Genomic DNA, 22401 nt, shown 5'->3' with positions numbered 1-22401 from the left:
GTCACTTTTGCCATAGAACATCCTACAGCAAAAATTAAAAAAAAAAATAATTGTATTGAGTCTTCATATAAATGTATACCAGACCATTTGAGTCTGCTATGGATATTAAGGGGGTACCTCATGCAAAAAATAAATTCATGAGATCCCCCTATAAATCTATACCAGACCTTTACCCCGAGCATGCAGCCTAGTTGACCAGGAAAGGTGGTCAAGGGTATGCCCCCCCCCCCTCCTTAACCATACCAACCCACATATCCTCAACGTGGGGATACCTTGCCAGAGGAGACCCCCTGGCAAAGCACCTTGTCCCCATTTTGATTGGGACAAGGGCCCCTTCCCCACAACCTTGTCCAATGGTTGTGGAGTTCTTTGAGTAAGGAACTTATTGGAATCTGGAAGCCCCCTTTAAAATGAAGGGGTCCCCTATATTACCCCCTTTGTGAATAAATAAGGGGCACATACTGTAGTACCCCAAACTCATTCACAACAAAGGATATAACCTAGAAAAAAAGATAACCTAAAGTCAAATCAGCCATAATTCCAAGGTTCATTTTATCTACTAAGCTCAGTGAACATTCACATTACTAAGTGGAGCAGTCTCTGTTCTGTTAACAAATTTTTAAATATTACTGCTTCTATGTAAATTCATAATTCTAACCTATCCATAGCAACGTTAAAGGAACTTTAACACACTTAAATATGATTACTTACATCAAGTGAATCTGTTTTATATGTGTTTATAAAAAATAAAAAAAATACATGAAAAGTCTATAAGTTTCCTTTAAGGAAAGATAATGCAAAATTTAGAATAATTGGTTTAAAGAATTACGCAGACATCAAGATACAGGTACAGAAACCTACATAAACGTTCTCTGATTATCCTTAATTTTTCTCATTATTCAAAACTAATACAATGTAAAATCTTATAGGTGGCTTTACTAAGCTTTGCCAATCCTAATTGCCCTTTTCACTGTCTTATAGTTAGTTAATAAACATGGTAGATCATGTTTATGGGCAATAAATATGTAGGAGACAAGGAAGTTTTTCTTAAAACCTGTCCTTAATTAACTCTAACAGTTCAGATTTACTAGAGCAATTAAATAAACATTACATAAACAAGAACTGAAAATCACTGTTCTTTTGCTAAATTGAGAGCTGCAAACATAACCAGTTAGTGGTACTTGAGGAAACAATTGGAAAACAATAGCGAACAATTTTGAAATTAGTGCAGACAGAAAATTAGGCAGTTTGTGTGCTTTACTGAAGTCAATTTTGCCAATCATTTAACTTTTTTTGCAGGGAGTACAACCGTGCTTTGTAAAAGTAGTGTTCACGCTAGGAAAAATGCAGTTCAAAGAAAAAAAAAAAAAAAAAGCAGATAACTTTTCCGGTTCAGCCTGTGCTAGTTTTATAAATGACCCTTAGGCCTCATGCATACAGGACATTTTACAAACTCTCCTAGAAGCCTTTCCTCCTGGTGCAGCTTTTTTGGCAGGAAAAAGCCTGAAACTTGTAAAAGTGACTTAAGCCTTTACAAGCTTTTATGTGTGTTTACAGGCGTCAAACCATAAAAATGAATTAGTGCTTAAATGCTTAACGCGCCTAACGTTGAGGTGCGTTTAGATGTAGCAGCAAGCATTTTTTCTGCAAAACTCTGCTGCTCCTGGACGCACTGGCAGTGGGGGTTTTTTCCTGCCTCTAGAAGCCCCTGCCATTAAATGCTGCTAAAGGCCTATGTGTGCGTGGACACATAGGATAACATGCAGGGGAGTTTAGAGGCAGGAAAAAAAAATGCCTGACACCCCTAGAAGCCGCTGTAAAAACATCCAGTGTGCATTAGGCCTTATTGTTAGGATATGCATACTCTATGCAGTACACAGTATACAGTATGCAAAAATTAGTTAAGTAGTTGATGATCTTGCCTTGCAACTCAATGGAGTTGTATATGTTCTACATGCTTTTGCGTGACCTTTGTCTCCCAAACCAACAACAGGGTGAAGTATAGGCAAATTAAATAACAATAATATAATGCTATACCAGTCCTTAGATGTGTTGTTCCTTTTTTCCACTTCCTTCCCCTAGGTGACTACTCTCGCGTCTCCCGTATTTAGGGAGGGAACCATGATTTTCAGCCAGACTGGACCTTAAACATGTCCACATTGGTTCCTCTCTAATACATGGGGGATTAGTACAGAAAGTAAATAATATTGACCTGTCATTCCGGTTTTACTCACAAGTGAGAACAAGGTGACTGCTTTTATGGCAATCCACATATATTTTCGGTTCTTGTTGATAATGCTATTAGCCTAAAAAAACGAATGCAGCCACCACATCCAGGGACTGGTAAGCTGGAAGAACCTGCAGTCTTCTTCTTCTTTGGTTTAGTTATGTTTTAAATGGCATCCTTTTGAAACTGGCCTCTGTGTGTGAGATGAATGAACCTCAGGGCAAAAATAGCAAATTGAAAAGGAATAACTCATTAAAAGATAAAAATAACCTTTAGAGCTATATTCCCCTTTAATACAAAGATTTCCCCTATAATACTTAATTTTTTTCTCTAGTTGTCCTCAATCTGGGGGCCCCATCACTTACCCACTTCCTCTTAACATTAGCCATCATTGTACTTGAACAGTGAAAGGAGGAGCAGTACAGTGATGAGCTTATCTCTCTATCACTCCAATTTCCTCTCCTATCAGCATGTTCCTTGTCAGCACATCATTTGGTTGGTTCTTTGTGCTGTTTCTTTCTCTTCCATTCTCCTTTACAGAGATTAAAAAAGACTAATGACTGTGAGTCAAATTATGGTACTTATACGCATATATTTAAAACACTATTTAATGTATTAATGAATAAAGCTGCATTGCTGTGTATGTTTTATACCTGGCTGGTGTTCCGCTTTAAGGTTCATCCCATTTATAATATATTAGTTATTATATCCAATGTCCAAGGCCTGTTTTGTGAATAATTCCAGATCATTATCCTTTGTACAAGTTATCCAATATCCTTTAAAGATTGCAGCATCCCCACTGAGTGCAGCCCATCTTGTCGGATTCTCATCTTTATCCTTGACCCTGTAGTCTTCACTGTGGGGTCCTGTCAGGCCGTGCACAACCTTGCTGTTGAAAAAATAATCACCAGGTCCTTTTCTTACTGTGCCTGTATATCCTGGCCCCAATTATTTCTATGGGAAGCCATGCTCATGGTGGCTTCCACAAATCCTGCACAGTACGGCTATCTGCATAGGAATAAATTGGGTCATAGTGTGCATACCCAGGGTGAAGAGGACCCAGTGAGATACTGTGGAGCTGTCGGCCACAATTCATCCAGGGCTGGTGTGGAGGTCTTACAGACAGGACAGCAAAAGAGTCAGGTTCTAACATTGAACAAAGTGGACATTTTATGTAAGGGAAAAAGAAGTTATCTACTGTACTCTGCATGGCTCAGAAATACTTTAGTTAGTAGAGCAGATAGGACCAGCAAATAGGGATGTGGTTGATGTCGGAGGAAGGGCCTGGTGGTAGCTAATGAGAACACTGGACAAACTAGGGCACGTTTTCTGCGAACAGAGAGCTACAACAAAACACCTGAATTGCTGAAATAATATAGAGAAGAGGACAGTCAGCTACAGATAAGCAGGTGGTAAGAAACTACTCATTAGGACAGCACATAGTAGGGGATAATACACAGAAATGAACAGAATACAGCTTCACAATCTATCAGATTGATGACACATAATTTCTTAATTTCCTATAAATCTTAATATGTTCCAACTTGTGATGTGAAGAAGCACATTAAAAGGGGCCTACCTTTGGTTGCCGCCTAACATCCTCACAGCCACAAACACATACCAACTTATCAATGTGAACATTTCTGTTGGATCTGTTTCATATTTGTTTACAATCTTATTTTATTGAGGAAATAGAAATGTACAACAAAGAAAAAAGGGCAAAGACTTCTTCGAAAACCATCTTACATAATACAAACTTACATAATACAAAACATATTGTGACGGGAATATAGGTACCAAACTTTTAAATATCAAGCAAACACTTTTTAACTACATAAAATAGTTTCAGCTTGCATATCATTAATATATTAATAGTAAAGGCAACTCATACCATAAATATGGTCCAGGGACTTAATGCTCCACTGAGTATATAACATAGAGCCAAATTTACCATGTCAATATGTCAAAGCACCTTAGTTGCCTTACTAAATTGATAGAAACACTCCAACTACAAAACTAAAGGGATAATATCACATTGTTTAAATTCTATAGGGCCCTTATCCTTCAGAAAAGGAACAAAAGAAAATAAACAAATTTAACAAGAAGGTAAAAAACAGAAAAGACCTACAAAGGGGAAATACACAAAAAGTATGCACTCTGCTACGACCGTGGTCCACCATCGACAGATGTATCGGTAGCCCAATTAAATAAACTCGTAATAAAAGTCGAATCTCAAAATTCAGACCATGAAGGCCAGGTATTCAGGAAATGTTCCATATTACCAGAATCCTGCACAATTTTATCCACCTCCACCGCCCACTCCACCCAGGAAGGCACGTCTGATTGTCTCCAATATGTGGGGATCACCATTCTCATAGCTGCCAAGAAATGGTGAAGAATATCTAACTTAACCAACCTGAGGGAGCCCGGTATCAAGGACAACAATGCTTTTCCATAGGACTTGGGGGCAGTGCCACCATATATGTAGCATTGTGCCCCTATCCGAGGAGCATCTTCAACACGTATCAGACAGTGTAGGATCTATATATCTGATAGTAGCCGAGCAATGGTACCATCTGGTTAATAGTTTGAATCCCTTCTCTGGAACCCTAATATCTACAGAAAGTCCATGGGTTAAAATAAAGCATTTATGCCAGTCTAAAGGGGAGATAGCATGCCCAAGTTCCTGTTCCCATACCCTAGTGTAGGACGGGAATTCTGGGCGAAAGGTTTTAATCAGTAGCCCATAGAGGGAGGAGAGTACATGCTTAGGAGGGTCCATATGAAGAAGTATACCCTCAAATTCTGATGGTTCACCAAGCACATCTGACAAGGAGGAAAAAGTACATAAATATGAGGTGACTTGTCGCCTCCACATGTGTCATATTTCTTTTTTATTTGTAGTGCCTTGCATATTTTGCAACCTACAGTAATACTTGTATCCATTATTTTTTATACATGTGCAGTAACATAATACAATCTCACTTGCGAAATTACATTCCAGTCTTTCATTTCATACAATTAAGATGTCAGCACAGGTGTGATTTTAATAATATGTATTTATTTATTTTCAGAAATGACCCTGAAACATTGGATGCTTTTATCATGGATAAAGCACTGTTGGATTATGAGGTCTCAATAGATGCTGAATGCAAATTATTGACAGTGGGTAAACCTTTTGCTATTGAAGGTATGGGTCCATTAAATATACTGCATATATTTTGTCTTTCAAATGCCTAACTGAATATTAATTTCTCTTAAAAAAATCAGATTTGAGACTTGATGCTAATCTATCTTCAATTATAGTTATTTTGTGAATTATAATATTTTTGTCAATGACAGTGGTAAATACATTTTCAGAATCCTAAAACTGTTGTCATTTTATACCTGTCTGCACAAACAAATTGTTTCATTTATGTAAAAGAGACTTCAAAAAGGGCAAATTACTTCTTCATTTTTAATTTCACCCAAACCGCCTACTTTGCAAAATGCAGGGTAGCTGCTGCAATAGTCAGGACTGCGATGGCATGTCACTTTTCTCCTATCATGTCTCTCTAGACAAACACTATGGGTGTAATTTATAAAATATTTTTGGAGCTTTACCAACAAACAAAAATGTTTATTTGTAAGAGTATTATTAAAGACTGTCTAGGTAATGCTGGGAAGACAGGTTCTTCCTAAAGTATATTTAATGTTTCTCTTAAAATATAGATATACCAATGAAATAGAAATTAACGGTGTTTCATATTTTGCGCAAGTTCCACAGTATGTTAAATTATGGTAGCTTGGTTTATGGCTGGCAGGAGGGACGTATGCCTAAGGAAGGCTGTTGATTGGTTGGGTGGTTAGTAGAATTTGTGAATTAAAGAGGAGCAAACAGAAAAGGTGTTAAATGTTCAGGTGGGTGGGCTAAGTGGTTAGGACATACTTTAAGGGTAATGTTTGGAGGGGGGATGGAGGTGTTAAGTTGTTAAATTATGTAATATGGTTTGGGGGAGATGTTGAGTGTTAAGGTTAAACCTTGTGCAGATGTGCCGCAGGGTTCTGCTTGGACCCAAAGGCCAAGCAGAGCCCTTTGGCATATCGGCGCATGTGCCAGAATAACAAAGGTGGAGGTGCCAGAGTGGGGGGGGGCAGAGACAAACGTTCCTCTGTAACCTTCTTAGCGGTATTCCCGAGCGTGGCTCGGGATTCAATTTCAGAGCCAAAAGCGGTAACCCCGAGCCACACTCGGGGTACCGCCAGAAGCATCGCTGGATCCTGAAAGCGGGGTTACTTACCTTGTCACCGAGACCAGCGATGTATCCCGGCGGTGTCTAGTAGTGGATCTTCCTCCCGATCCTCTCCGTGCCCCGGCTTCCATCTCCTGCGACGTGACGTTCGCAGGGGGGTGGACCCGGCGGCAAATTCAAATGTAAAACACCAAACACACTGATACAATGCAAAATAAAAAAAATCACATTAGTTTGCCCCCCAGTGCCCTTTCTTGCAGTTTTACTGTACTTTTTAAGTATATATATATGTATGTATATATATATATATATATATATATATATATATATATATATATATATACATACATACATACTTTAAATTATTTATAGTTTATGATTTTGTGTTTCAAACTTTATCATACCCGAGATGTTATAAAGAAGAACGCACAGTAAAAAAAAATCATATGTAAATAGTTGGTTTGGGCTGCTCATTCTTAAGAATTACATGCAAAATAATGGTACCGCTTTCAGCCCCTTAAAACCGAAAGAATCATACCGCCAGGGAGGTTAAATGTTAAGGATATATTTTACAACTACAGTCTGCTCACATAATTTGTAATATAAACATCTTTCCCATTCTGAAGCTTCCCTCCAACCACTTTGCATTTTATTTTATACATACTGTGATTCTGTACTTGCCAATTATGCTGCAGAAATCTCCCTCCACTAAGTCTCTCTGCAGCCATTTTACCTGTGGGCAGTAGAAGCTGCTGCTTGTTCACTTCCTGGATTTACACAAACCCAAACACACAGAGGCACACAGACACACAGACACATTTACAGATACACTCACACCACTGCTTGCCTGCACATTTCTCCTCTCTCGGTGAATACACATGAATCTTTTCAGTCTCCTGTTATCTCTGCCCTTATCCAGCCCCCTCCAGCTCTGCAGCTCTCCTTGTCACTCCTATGACTCATCCCTCCTCCCCTCTCCTGCCCACTCCCTCCCTTGCTGGCAAACTCTCATGAGAGTGAGAGAGAGCTGTGCATGATGTCATTAGCCTAGGCAAATTACCAGACATAAAAGAGGAAGTGGGCTGTATAAGGTATTTACAAGCAGAAAAAAAAATGATTTACTTGCCAAAGTTAAAACAACAAGGCCAGAAGAATTAATAGATGGAAAGATGAAAAAATGACTGAAGGTCCGCAGTAAGGGCATATTTTAGGGGTTAGACTAAATGTAAAGTGTTCGGGTAGTGGAAGATTTAGCATTAAGGGAGTGCTGTACTGTACTGCTGGGTAATGTAATATTTAGTGAAACTTTGGGCAGGTACAGTATTAGCATTAGTTCACAGTCCCGGGAGCCTTGCATTGAAAATCTGTGCTGGACAAGAACAAGTATAATAATTAGTACAAGATACAGACCCCACAGCTCTAGATTACTACTACACAGGTAATCGACAGGATGTTGGAGAGATTGCCCTACACTGGACTGCCCTTGACAACTTATTAGCTTCTCATCCTATGCAAAAAAAAAAGCGTTTGTATGGGGGTTTGCACAATATGTTTTTTTTTTCAATTTGTTATTTGAAAAACTTTCATAACTAAAAATTTTCAGTCGTTGACTTTAAGGAATACAGCAATAAGACCTGTTTTAGCTTAGATATAGTATTTTCACTTGAATTCTCCTTCTGTACAAAGCAAGGGCGTGTGAATATTTCATAATGAAATTTTAATATGCAATAATTTATCATCACCAGCTCATGAATAATGAAGCTGTTTAGGAAGCTGTGGGAATCAGTAATGATAATATAGTAAATCACCAGAAAATGAAACAACTTATATGGTCACTTATCACCTTTTCGCTAAAAATTCATGTTTGTCATTTATAAAATTAGCCAGAGTAATTGGAGGATTAAATGATTAAAACTGATACATTACATCCAATTAAGTTTCTGCATATTTGTTTGACAAAGATAAAAATTACAATTATAATTGTTTTTTGCTCAGTGTGTTGTCCTGCAAGCCCAACATTGTTTGTCAGCTGAGCACTTGACATGCATGATAGCAGCTTACTGAACTACATTACCAAATGAATAGTGATCCAGCAATTAGCGTTACATTTCCAATTCATATTATTAGTATGTATATAGAACTATTATTTATGATATAAAGCATTAGTTCATCACAAATCACATTGCTTCTAGCATTTCATTTTCTCATAGATTATTCATGTAATAAATATAAGTACATTATTTCAATATGCAGAGACCCATACCAGAAACCACAATCAGTATACTTTGAACTGTCTGTGCTGTCTGTACAGATTTACAGAGGAAGCAGGGATATGTGCAGGGATAAGATCCCTCAATGGCCATCCTTGTCAAAGGACCCATAAAAGAAAGCAAAATCAATGTGCCCTAAATTTGTATCTCTGTCTAGCTCTGTAGAAGAGGTTGGAGTTGAAAGAAGTGAGTACTACACCGTATTGATCCCCTTAACACTTGGCCTCATTAAGTGGTAGTCACATTTTTACTTCAGTCTTATATAAAGTTAATTTTATAAGCTCAGTTTTCTTTGCTTGACAATATAAATGCCGGCATTTAAAATTAATTGCCTGAAACATATAACAGATCCTGTCCTGGAATTACAGTGCTGATTCATCAAAACTGTATCTATGGAGGATCAGCATTGTCAATCAAGTACAGGAAAAGCCTTAAGCTGGCCATAAATGACACAAACGAGGTGGAATCCTAATGAATCCTCACGACTGTGCTATTGTATCCTGACAGCAGAACCCGTCTGCTGTCAGAATACACTGTTCAATGCTTCAGCCAACAGTCTTGTTTGAGAAGAGTTAGTCATTAGATTACTCCTCTCAAACAGGAATTGCTATAGATTGATTAAAATGTTTCCAGTCCCTTCTGCCATATTTTGATCTATATATGGCCAGCTTTGGGGCTACCGAACACATCCCCTTCTCCTCATCTCCATAACATTCAAGTGTTCTGTAGTGCATAGAGATAGCTAGAAACAATGCTAACTGATAGGAATATAGCAAAAGCAAAAAACACAGCATTTTTGGCAGTCAAGTGGTATTTTATGCTGCTATCAAACTAATATAACAAAATGCTTCAACTGCATATTTAGCAGATCAATAAGGAGCAAACAAGAGCAGTTCATTGGGAAGAATGCCCTCTTTTAGAAATCTAGAAAGATCATTGGTGACTGATTATTTATCAAATAAATGAAAGTAGAGGCTACACTGATCCCATGACACAAATTCTGCCCAGTGACATTGGTGCCAGAAGTGTGCATTTATTTTGGTGTCAGTGGCTGTTTTCAAATTATAGGCCCCAGAGGTATGTGGATGCCATATGTACAGTATCTCACAAAAGTGAGTACGCCCCTTACATTTTTGTAAATATTTTATTATATCTTTTCATGTGACAACACTAAAGAAATGCCACTTTGCTACAATGTAAAGTAGTGAGTGTACAGCTTGTATAACAGTGTAAATCTGCTGTTCCTTTCAAAATAACTCATACACAGCCATTCATGTCTAAACCACTGGCAACAAAAGTGATTACACCCCTAAGTAATACTCTCAAAACTGGGCCCAAAGTGTCAATATTTTGTGTGGTCACCATTATTTTCCAGCACTGCCTTAACCCTCTTGGGCATGGAGTTTATCAGAGATTCACAGGTTGCCACTGGAGTCCTCTTCCATTCCTCCATGACGACATCATGAAGCTTTTGGATGTTAGAGACCTTGCGCTCCTCCACCTTCCATTTGAGGATGCCCCACAGATGCTCAATAGGGTTTAGGTCTGGAGACATGCTTGGCCAGTCCATAACCTTTACCCTCTGCTTCTTTAGCAAGGCAGTGGTCATCTTAGAGGTGTGTTTGGGGTGGCTATCATGTTGGAATACTGCCCTGCAGCCCAGTCTCCGAAAGATGGGGATCATGATCTGCTTCAGTATCACAGTACATGTTGGCATTCATGGTTCCCTCAATGAACTGTAGCTGTAGCAGCACTCATGCAGTCCCAGACTATGACACTCCCAGCACCAGGCTTGACTGTAGGAAAACACACTTGTCTTTGTACTCCTCACCTGGTTGCCGCAACACACGCTTGGCACCATCTGAACCAGATAAGTTTACCTTGGTCTCATCAGACTACAGGACATGGTTCCAGTAATCCATGTCTTTAGTCTGCTTGTCTCCAGCTTTCTTCTGGGATGACAGCAATGCAGACCAATTTGATGCAGTGTGTGGCATATGGTCTGAGCACTGACAGGCTGACCCTCCACCCCTTCAACCTCTGCAGCAATGCTGGCAGCACTCATACGTCTATTTCCCAAAGACAACCTTTAGATATGACGCTGAGCAAGTGCACTCAACTTCTTTGGTCGACCATGGCGAGGCCTGTTCTAAGTGGAACATGACCTGTTAAACCACTGTATAATCTTGGCCACCATGCTGCAGCTCAGTTTCAGGGTCTTGGCAATCTTCTTATAGCCTAGGCCACCTTTATGTAGAGCAACAATACTTTGTTTCAGTTCCTCAGAGAGTTCTTTGCCATGAGGTGCCATGTTGAGCTACCAGTGACCAGCATGAGAGAGTGAGAGCTTTAACAACAAATTTAACACACCTGTACCCCATTTACACTGGAGACCTTGTAAAACTAATGAGTCACATGACACCAGAGTAGGGAAAATGGCTATATGGGCCCAATTTGGACATTTTCACTTAGGGGTGTGCTCACTTTTGTTGCCAGCAGTTTAAACATTAATGGCTGTGTGTTGAGTTATTTTGAGGGGGCAGCTAAAGTAAACAGTTATACAAGCTGTACACTCACTACTTTACATTGTAGCAAAGTGCCATTTCTTCAGTGTTGTCACATGAAAAGATATAATAAAATATTTACAAAAATGTGAGGGGTGTAATCACTTTCGTGAGATACCGTATATTGTGCTCTCCTGTTTATTTGTCTAGGTCACATGAAACAGTCATCTACTATTCTTGGGTGTACTGTCCTGTTGAGTTTCAGAAATAGGTTTAACTTTCAGTTACAAACTTAAAATGTTAAAGTCTAACTAAAACAAAAATATAAAAATCAGCACAGAGGACATTACTTGCTTTCAGTGAGATATGTCCCTTGTGACAGATATGCTCTTCGTACACACACACACACACACACACACACACACACGTATATCTCATGTTTCAATCATAGAAGCTGTAGTAATGGCTTCTATGAATGGAGGAGCTGGGTGGAAAAGGCGCACACTGGATGATTGCCTGTCACAACCTCTTAGTTCTTTTAACCCCCGCCACCACAATCTCCACAAAAAATATAAATGCAAGTTACTCACTAGGGGGAGAACCTCTGGGGAATCCAGGTTGGAGAAATATCTGAGGATCCTAGTTGAAGACAGACTGAGCAATACCATGCAATGCCAAGCCACAGCATTTACTCCAGAGATAAAACTATAATCCTGACACTTTTTAAAATCCAGTTCTGGGCACCAGTACTCAGGAGGGATGTGCTGGAACTGGAGAAAGTCCAGAGAAGGGCAACAAAATTAATAAGGAGATTGGAGGACCTTAGTAACGAGGGATGACTAAACTTATTCTACCTGGAGAACAGACGCTTGAGACGCACAATCGGTGGTGTCAGAAGGAGGTTTTGATAGTTTTAAAAAACTCTTGGACATGCATCTTAGTTACCACAATATGCAGGGATATGGGAAATGATTATCAACATGAAAACACATACACCAAGTTCATAGGTTAAGCTGTATGGACTAGTGTCTTTATTCAACCTTACCAACTATGAAACTAGGAAATTATGAAATCTCTAGGTTTGGCAGGGCTTACAAGAACTAAGAGGTTGTGACAGACACTTGTCCAGAACTATGCTCCCCCTTACTGCCCAGCTCCTCCATTCATAGAGGCCATTATTCCTATGATAGAATCATGGGCTGTAAGAGTTTGTGTGTGGTGTGTGTGTGTGTGGGGAGGGGGGATAATTGGACAATTTCAGCAAAAGTAATGTCCCTTTATTTTATTTTTGTTTAGGGAAGTCTTAAATGATATGTATATCAAATCACTATAATTGTATATGAGCTTTAACAAGTCATTTTCAATACTTGTATTAAAATCATACCTGGTGATCTTGCCAAGAAGGTCCTTGTTTAGACTTTTTTTTATTTATTATAGGGGGTCAACGCTCTGTCCCATCTTCCAATTGTGGGCTGTCACCCTGTCACACAGACTTATAATTTTGCAGGCCTTGCTCATTGTTATTATAATCAGGAAAAAAAGCCTTAAAAATGTCACATAGAAATTGTTGGAGTGCGTGCATGTAGGTAGGAAGTAGTTGTAAATATGCTGAAGGAGATCAACAGGATTGAGGTGTACAACAGATATAAAAATATGAAAGCAAGTATTTTATTTTTTTAAGGCAATTGTTTATTTTAACAAACTAGATTTCATTAAACTTTTATTTGGATATACTTTAGGATGAGCAGAGATGGAAGTATGCTTACCAAGAAAAATGGCTACTTTTCCTAAGTTGAACTATGACCTATTGTAGTTAATGTCAATGGACATAAACATCATATTATGTGTTGGTTACTCCCTTCTCTTGTTTAGGAAGTATCAACAACTTTGTTAAATTACTGTGCAAGAGTACAACAGCTTAGACATGAGATTTGCTCCATTTTAACCGTTAGCAAAATAAAGAAATACATATTTATTTCATTCGAAAGTTTGCTAGCGTGTTCACTGTAGCAGGTGTCTAGGATTTGGTCCACTACATTGCTTCAATTCCAACAGGATACAGAAAGGTATTGAATTCAGTCACCATTACTTCCACTGATTGCAGGTGTGCTTTGTAAAACTGTCCCAGTGGAGGGGTTTCCAGACAGGATTATCCATCACATAAATGAGTATACAAATCCCTACAAAGTTGCAAACAGCATCAACAGTAGTTTCTTGAACTTGAGCTGCATAGCTCATTTTGCAATTTCTCATTTGTTGAGCTTTATTGTTATGCTAAGGTAAAATTGATAAAAGTTCATTGATTTTTATAACATGCATAAAAACAAGAAAAATGAAATATAAAAGGCTTGTCTTCTCTACGCTTCAGTGCCCTAGCCAATACTAATTACAAAATAGTTCTGCATACTTTAAAGCTCTCTGTAAATCCTAGTCAGGAACAACATTATTTAACTAATAAAACAGTGCTAAGAAAATAAATGTAGCTGTGAAATAAAGTAGACTTTATAGAGATGAAGTAATAGCTTGTCCATTCTAATCAGCCCTGATTACTGACTACAGGTAGTGCATCACGGAGATGTGGAATACAGAAGGCAGGTTGCAGCCTATTTATTTTTTTGCAGTCAAATTTGAGAAAACAGCACTATATGTTTGTTATGTGTTCCCATTCACACAGCATACCTATTGCTTACCTGTTATGTGTTCCCATTCACACAGCATACCTATTGCTTACCTGTTATGTGTTCTCATTCACACAGCATACCTATTGCTTACCTGTTATGTGTGCTCATTCACACAGCATACCTATTGCTTACCTGTTATGTGTTCTCATTCACACAGCATACCTATTGCTTACCTTTTAGATGTTTAGATGTTCTTTTAGGATGAGGTGTCATGGCTAAAGTGCTGCCTTCAGGCAGCAGACTATTCGGCATGGACGGCATGGATTGCTTCCTGAGAGGAGTTTATTATTACTCCCTCTGATGTCCTCTGCCTTTCCTCCCCTTCCATTATGGTCAAGGGAGTGATCACCTACCTGAGTATATCTAGATAACCACCTGCCTGGCTAACTACATAATACTCCTTACAAGGATGAAATATATGGATGTGACTATGGTGATTTGATGTTAGTTTGGATACAGTTTTGGGGCACTAGAAATGTATATTTATACTACATGTGCTCTTTCTATATATATTTGCACATGCGCCCCAAAACTTGGTCTATATGTTCATAATATTCAGAGGATATAATTCATCACTCCATTATCATTTGCACTTCTATATAAAATCCACATTTTACATACTACTTGAGCCGAGTTATGGATCTGCTGGCTGCTCCATGATTTCACACACGAAGGAACACTAGTCAGTTTTTTGGTCTCTTAAACCCTGAAGAAGCAAAACCAAGCGAAACGCATTGGATGCGCAGGGACCATTTTCCACCTCTCTTGTTGAGACCCGCCACTTGGTTATCCTTAACTGTGTTCTTGTTTTTATAATTTATATATGTTATATGTATGTACGTCCTTAGAGCATGTTTGCACATGCCTTTTTATGAGGAACGTTAATAAATAAACATGTGTTTTTAAATAAACCTGCTGTGTTGTTCATAATCTCATTCTGGCCTACAAAACCCCACTTTTTTCTTTTTCCTTATTTTTTTGTATATCATGTTGAACAATGTTACAGGCAGAATAACATTCTCCACTGCTTCTCCAGACCCTTTTACATCTGTCACATGTGCTCAAGGTAAACCTGCTCTCATCTGTGAAAAGCACAGGGCGCCAGTGGAGGACCTCCCAATTCTGGTGTTCAATGATAAATGCCAATCAAGCTCCATGGTATCTGGCAGTGAGCACAGGGCTCACTAGAGGACGTTGGGCCCTCAGGCCACCATCATGAAGTCTGTTTCTGATTGTATGGTTAGAGACATTCACACCAGTGGCCTGCTCCTGCTGGAGGTCTTTTTGTAGGGCTCTGGCAGTGCTCACCCTGTTCCTTCTTGCACAAAAGAGCATATACCAATCCTGCTGACCTTGTGCGGCCCTGTACAGCTCTCCTAGAATAACTGCCTGTCTCCTGGAATCTCCTCCTTGCTCTTGAGACTGTGCTGGGAGACACAGCAAACCTTCTGGCAATGGCACATATTGATGTGCTATCCTCAAGGATTTGGACTGTCTGTGCACCCCTATAGGGTCCAAGTATCGCTCCATGCTAACAGTAATGACACTTAGCCTAGCCAAATACAAAACTAGTGAAAAACAGTCATTAAAGATGAGTAGGGGAAAAAACATCAGTGGCCTCCACCTGCAAGACCATTCTGTTTTGGTGGTGGTCTCATTGTTGCCCATCTAGTGCTAAAACTGACTACCAACCCCCTCTGCTACTTAACTGACCAGATCAATATCCTAGGAGTTTAATTAACTTGATGCTATACTCTGATTAAAAGGTGTTCTTTTAATTTTTTTGAGCAATGTATATATGTATATATATATATATATATATATATATATATATATATATATATATATATATATATATATATATATATATATATATATATATATATATATATATAAAAATATAAAGCTGTATAATAATAGTAATAATGGCTGACTGCAAGGTTTTTGGACAATGTCATAATGAATCTGTTCCAAGTCTGTCTTCATTAACATACAATTCAAGACACCAGGCCTCTACACCTTTAACCCTTTGGTAAGATAGACAGGTTACTAAACAATTACAAACTTTAACTAGTCATCTGCAAAAATAAATATTTCACAGCCTGCAGTGGATCATTGCAGTGGTGCAAGCAGTAGACAGCCGCTCAAACAGGTTACTGAACCCTGTCTCCTGCTTTGTTCGTAGCACTTAGGGAGTCGGCAACTTGTCGATCACAATCTACCTGTCGAGCGCAGCCATCTGATAGGTAGATCGTGACCCGACATCCCGGAAATCCTGATCGCACCTGCTAAATATAGATACAACAGCCAAGCCGCGCCCCTGCCCCGATCACATCCCACAGCACACATGCAGAGCTGCAGTGGGGTGCTGAATGTGCTCCTGCACTTGGCACTAGTGTAGAAAGGAAAGAAATTCATTCTGCCAGACTTAGTGATCTCAACCCAACAGATGATTTCTAGTCCCGGCTTCTGGGGGCAGGAGGGAAAGAGAGTGTGGTGCTGGCATTGACACTGTGAATGTAAGTAACACATTTGTTATATGAGGGGGGGTGAGCAGTGAAGGGGTTAATAATGGCATGTGTCATGTCAGTGTTTATTAACCCCTTTATGCTGCAGCATAAAGGGTTTATTAAACTGCCACTGGCCATTAATGCAGCATAAAGAGGTAATTAACATAGATACTGGTGCCCCTAATGCAGCACAAAGGGGTCAATTACTGCCACTGCCCACCAATTGGGAGGGTAGTTTGAAATAGCACTACCACTGACCACCAGTGCAGAGAGTCACCAGAGAGCCACAAGAGGGCAAGGGACCCCCTTCTGCCTCCTGTAAAAGCAATCCAGCAGCTAATTAGCCGCTAAGATAGCTTTTACAAAAACGTTGGCTGCCTAAAAAGCTATGGTATACCACTCTAAACAGGCAAACTAAATGTACTTAAAATGATGTTTTTGGGTAAATTCCAGCCTAAACCTAACTAGCCCTAAAAATGCCCCTTCCCCTCCTAACATCTATGTTTAACCTATTTTCAGGCCACTCCAATGTGGTTACGTTATCTTACCTTTGTGAGCCAGTGGTGAATGTAGAGGAAAGGAGGGAGTACCAACAACAGCTGGGACATGGGAACCTATGGGTGACATCACCACGCTAGGTTTTACCAACCATTGTCAAGCTCTGTCTCCTCCGCAGCCGCCACTAGCTGACACAGAGAAGATCACATAACTGGACCTGGGCAGGCTGAAAATAGATAAGTATACACACCTTTTTTTATTATTTATTTTATTTAGTTATACAATGACATTTGTTTATTTATACTCATAAGTTTTCTTTATGCTATCCTTTTTATTGGGGTCTTGCTAGTAAATATCTTTTAAAAAATTAAAAAAAGTGAAAAAAAGGGCCCTGCACCCTGGTGATCTTTGATCTCTACCATGTTGCTTAGGTAAATCTCAAATTCTTAAAGGTTGCCTACCCCTACCTTAGGCATAGAGACACTGAGGTTGATTTACTTAAGGCAGTTCAATTTTCAGGGGAAGTTGCACTTTGCAAGGGAATTCATGAATGTGGCGAAATTTCACCTTGCAAAGAATACACAATCACATGCAAGGAAAAAAAAAAAACAGAATTATTTCTTGCCCATTGGATTGGATGAAGGAAGTCAGCAGAGTTTCACCTCAATGACCAAGGTCTGGTGAAAATTCCTTTGCAAAGTGCAATGAACTGTTTAGGTTCCTTTAGTGACTCAACTCCACTGTGACTAACACAGTGCAACACCCATGTTTACACTGCAAAAGTAATTCAGAAGGGTCAGATCTGTCCTTTTTAAAGGTTGTCACCAGGGAAGAAGAAACGCCAAGCAGGCATCATGGTGCAGCAGTTTGTGCTTGAGTGGGGTGCAGGTAACGGTGTTCTGTAGTAGACAGCTTTTTACACATTCCTGCATGACAATTAGGGATAGCAGAGAATCCCAGTAGATATTTTATAAAAGAGCCTCTTCCCTACACACATATGAAATTTTGTTGCATTGAGTTTTTACCATACTTCATGATGCATTGACATTCTTTGACATTCCTATTCTTAACCCATTTAACAAACCTTGATGGAAGATCCATATTCAATAATGTCAATGTGTTGCTATTTTGTGAACTAGAACCATTAAAACAATGGCAAACATGCATAGGTGTAAATGGCTATCATACTTAAGCCAGCCATAGATGATGTTGTGGGAATCCCTTCTGTGGAGCTGCTGTGTTCTCCCGGCAGGGAGCCACCCCTGTTGGAAGAACAGTAATTATTGCTAGGGGCTGTAGCCGCTGGCAATAATCACATGAAAAAATCTGGTAGGCTGGTTATACCCAAAGTCCCTGCTGAACTGGTCAAGATTCAACCCATCTATGGCTGGCTTTAGTGTAGTAGGTAGCAACTTTACTTTCTACAAATGCATAGTCAAGTTCAGGTCTTTTCAACCACTTGTTACCAACTTTCTATTGCCAATATGATTGAAGGTGCTTGTAAGAACAGAGGCAATGTACAATTTAGGAATCTGATCAACTGCCAAATGTTGATTGATGTGATTAAATACCATTGTGGAAATTGATAGAAAACAGATTTACTACCAAATTTGATTAATATTTCTTTAGCTCAATTTTCTAGCTATTGAATAAAAGCTATAGATTAGTATTTCAATTGCTTTTCAGTTTTGATGATAAAATTAAATCAAAATTGAGATTGAACAAATCAGATTGCCTCATGTATAGCCAGCTTTAAAAGAAGTCTCCGTGGACATTTGAGATCAGGTTGAAGTGAATTTGAGTGTACACTTTTCATGGGATAATTTAAAGCTGAAGCTATACATTTTAGAGCTGTCAAAAAAAATGGAGGTGGCAGAGGAGAATGACAGATGCTTAGTATCCCTTATCACAATCTAAAGGATGATTTGTCCATCCTGACTTTCTCTTGGATTTAGTAAAAAGGCAGTTAAAGTTGACCTAAAGCACATATGAAATTGCTAGTAACACTGCAAAGTTTTTCTATCCTTTGTCTCTACTTCCAGATAAAGAAAGACATAATATATGAAGGACGTAGTAGTATATTTTTTTACTGAATACAACATTTCACAAATGTTCATTGATTCTTACAGTGAACGCTGCCAAAATTAGCAATGTGGTATAACTCATATAACAGGAAGTTATAACCCACTGTACATTTTACAAACATAGAAACTGCTGCTAAAAAAAACATCAAAAATGTATTGATAGAGTTTTGTATTTACAGATGCATAGTTGTATATAGACGCTTGTAGCACTACAAATAGGAGTACATTTTGGTGTGATAGTGACAGGCATGTATCATTGTGTCTACTGTATGTCCAACATTCGAGGCATGATATTCTTCCAGGTGCTTGGTTACTCTAAAGCTGGTTCCATATTATGTGCTAATGCTGCATTGCAGGGCTCTAATTAGAGAGGATATTACCCTAGTCAAATATGTAAGCGCAGCACCCTCCTAGATAAGTTGCTAAGTGATAGGAACATTTTGTTTTTTATGACTAGGTGATTTTTATGACTAGGTTAGCCCAGTTTTGATTAGTATAGTTGTGCACTTTGTTTCTCTTCTCAGTGGGGTTGTAGTTTCTCACTGTTGTGATAAGGTGTCACTGACATCACGGGCTGTAGTATGAGGTTTCCATGTCAGGCTGAGTTTTAAATATTCATATTTCTTACAGCCATTTCAGTAGGAGATTCAGGATACTGGGGCATAATGGGAAGGGTATACATAATGTATCGCACAAAAGTGAATACACTATAAAGGGAGAGAAAAAAATTCCTGCGCTAAGTTAAATAAATGACAGTGAATTCGATATGAATTATGTGAGCAGCTAGCACCAAAATCAACTAACAGTGATCAATAACCAAAATCTTTACAAAAAGTGCAGCGCTAAAGTAATTTGAATAATAATGTGGCAAGTGGAGAACCACAAATAAACCATATACAATATAAGCAAAATAGTGTCCAAAATACTGAATAAAGTCCCAAAACAGAAATGCAAATGAAAATGAATCCGCATGCAAGGTGTTGAGGAGAACAATCCTTTTCAGTGACACCCAGGGAAAAGTGAAGGATGGGGACACCTCTGTGCACAAGTATCACAAGCAGCTTACCAGAACTCCTTGGCTACTCAATTTAATGAGACAGCCTCTCCCAGCAAGATGTTATACCAATGTCACCAGCGGTTGTCAAGCTCCAATGCTTCATAATCACTCCATCATATAAGCATGAGTATATAAAAAGAATAAAAGCCCATAGCGTAATTCCGTAACATATAGAATCCAATTTATTAAAAGAATACTACTCACAGTGAGAAGGTAAAAAACAGGTACATAGAACAGTGCGGCGTCCCGCAATTGTCCAAAACAGCATCAAGCAATGTAAAGCAGCCGGCTCCGTAAGGGGGCGTGTGGACTTTGCATCTGGAGTCGCCAACGTTTCGTCATCAAAAGACACACTGGAGACGAAGTCTTTTGATGACGAAACGTTGGCGACTCCAGATGCAAAGTCCACACGCCCCCTTACGGAGCCGGCTGCTTTACATTGCTTGATGCTGTTTTGGACAATTGCGGGACGCCGCACTGTTCTATGTACCTGTTTTTTACCTTCTCACTGTGAGTAGTATTCTTTTAATAAATTGGATTTTATATGTTACGGAATTACGCTATGGGCTTTTATTCTTTTTATATACTCATGCTTATATGATGGAGTGATTATGAAGCATTGGAGCTTGACAACCGCTGGTGACATTGGTATAACATCTTGCTGGGAGAGGCTGTCTCATTAAATTGAGTAGCCAAGGAGTTCTGGTAAGCTGCTTGTGATACTTGTGCACAGAGGTGTCCCCATCCTTCACTTTTCCCTGGGTGTCACTGAAAAGGATTGTTCTCCTCAACACCTTGCATGCGGATTCATTTTCATTTGCATTTCTGTTTTGGGACTTTATTCAGTATTTTGGACACTATTTTGCTTATATTGTATATGTTTTTTTTGTGGTTCTCCACTTGCCACATTATTATTCAAATTACTTTAGCGCTGCACTTTTTGTAAAGAAAAGTGAATACACCCCTCACATTTTTGTAAATATTTTATTATATGTTTTCATGTGACAACACTGAAGAAATGACACTTTGCTACAATATAAAGTAGTGAGTATACAGCTTGTATAACAGTGTAAATTTGCTGTCCCCTCAAAATAACTTAACACACAGTCATTAATGTCTAAACCGCTAGCAACAAAAGTGAGTACACCCCTAAGTGAAAATGTCCAAATTGGACCCACTTAGCCATTTTCCCTCCCCGACATCATGTGACTTGTTAGTGTTACAAGGTCTCAGGTGTGAATGGGAATCAGGTGTGTTAAATTTTGTGTTATCGCTCTCACTCTCTCATACTGGTTACTGGAAGTTTAACATGGCACCTCATAACAAAGAACTCTCTAAAGGATCTGAAAAAAACTATTGTTGTTCTATATAAAGATGCCCTAGGCTATAAGAAGACCCTGAAACTGAGCTGCAGCATGGTGGCCAGGACCATACAGCAGTTTAACAGGACAGGTTCCACTCAGAACAGGCCTCGCAATGGTCGACCAAAGAAGCTGAGTGCACGTGCTCAGCGTCATAGCCAGAGGTTGTCTTTGGGAAATAGACATATGAGTGCTGCCAGCATTGCTGCAGAGGTTGAAGGGTTAGGGGGTTTGCCTGTCAGTGCTCAGACCATATGCTGCACACTGCATCAAATTGGTCTGCATGACTGTCGCCTCAGAAGGAAGCCTCTTCTAAAGATGATGCATAAGAAAGCCCACAAACTGTTTTCTGAAGTCAAGAAGACTAGGGACATGTACACCCCTAAGTGAGTACACCCCTAAGTGAAAATGTCCAAATTGGACCCACTTAGCCTTTTTCCCTCCCCGGCATCATGTGACTTGTTAGTCTTACAAGGTCTCAGATGTGAATGGGGAGCAGGTGTGTTAAATTTGGTGTTATCGCTCTCACTCTCTCATACTGGTCGCTGGAAGTTTACATGGCACCTCATGGCAAAGAACTCTCTGAGGATCTGAAAAAAACAATTGTTGCTCACCCGGCCCGGATGGTATGATTAACGAATATTACAAGCAACTTAAAGACCTACTAGCCCCCCACCTATGCTCGGTCTTCAATGAGGCTGCTTCATCCTCATCATTTCCTTCGGAAATGCTTAAAGCGACTATTATCACCCTCCCTAAACCGGGTAAAGAACCTAATGCCCCACAAAACTTCCGCCCGATATCGCTGTTAAATACGGACGTTAAAATATATGCCAAGACAGTGGCAACTAGATTAATGCATTACCTTTGCGGACGATGTCATCCTTATGATATCAAACCCATCCGCTTCTCTACCGCAAATCAAACTAACTCTTGCAGACTTCGGAGATATTTCTCTGTATAAAGATAACGAGAAT

At 39.2% G+C, this 22401-nt stretch overlaps 1 protein-coding gene across 1 annotated transcript in view; it reads left to right on the top strand.

The window, feature by feature from the left end:
• Positions 1 to 22401, top strand: part of GRIN3A (glutamate ionotropic receptor NMDA type subunit 3A) — a 557215-nt gene that overhangs the window by 433319 nt on the left and 101495 nt on the right. The window contains exon 5 of the mRNA XM_082260534.1: positions 5302 to 5417. Within this exon, the coding sequence (XP_082116660.1) occupies positions 5302 to 5417 (116 nt within the window). The remainder of the gene's footprint in view (positions 1 to 5301; positions 5418 to 22401) is intronic.

This window comes from Pelophylax lessonae (assembly GCF_965119305.1).
Source record: "Pelophylax lessonae genome assembly, chromosome: 1".
In the NCBI taxonomy this organism is placed as follows: Eukaryota; Metazoa; Chordata; class Amphibia; order Anura; family Ranidae; genus Pelophylax; species Pelophylax lessonae.
This window is presented reverse-complemented; position numbering and strand designations above follow the sequence as displayed.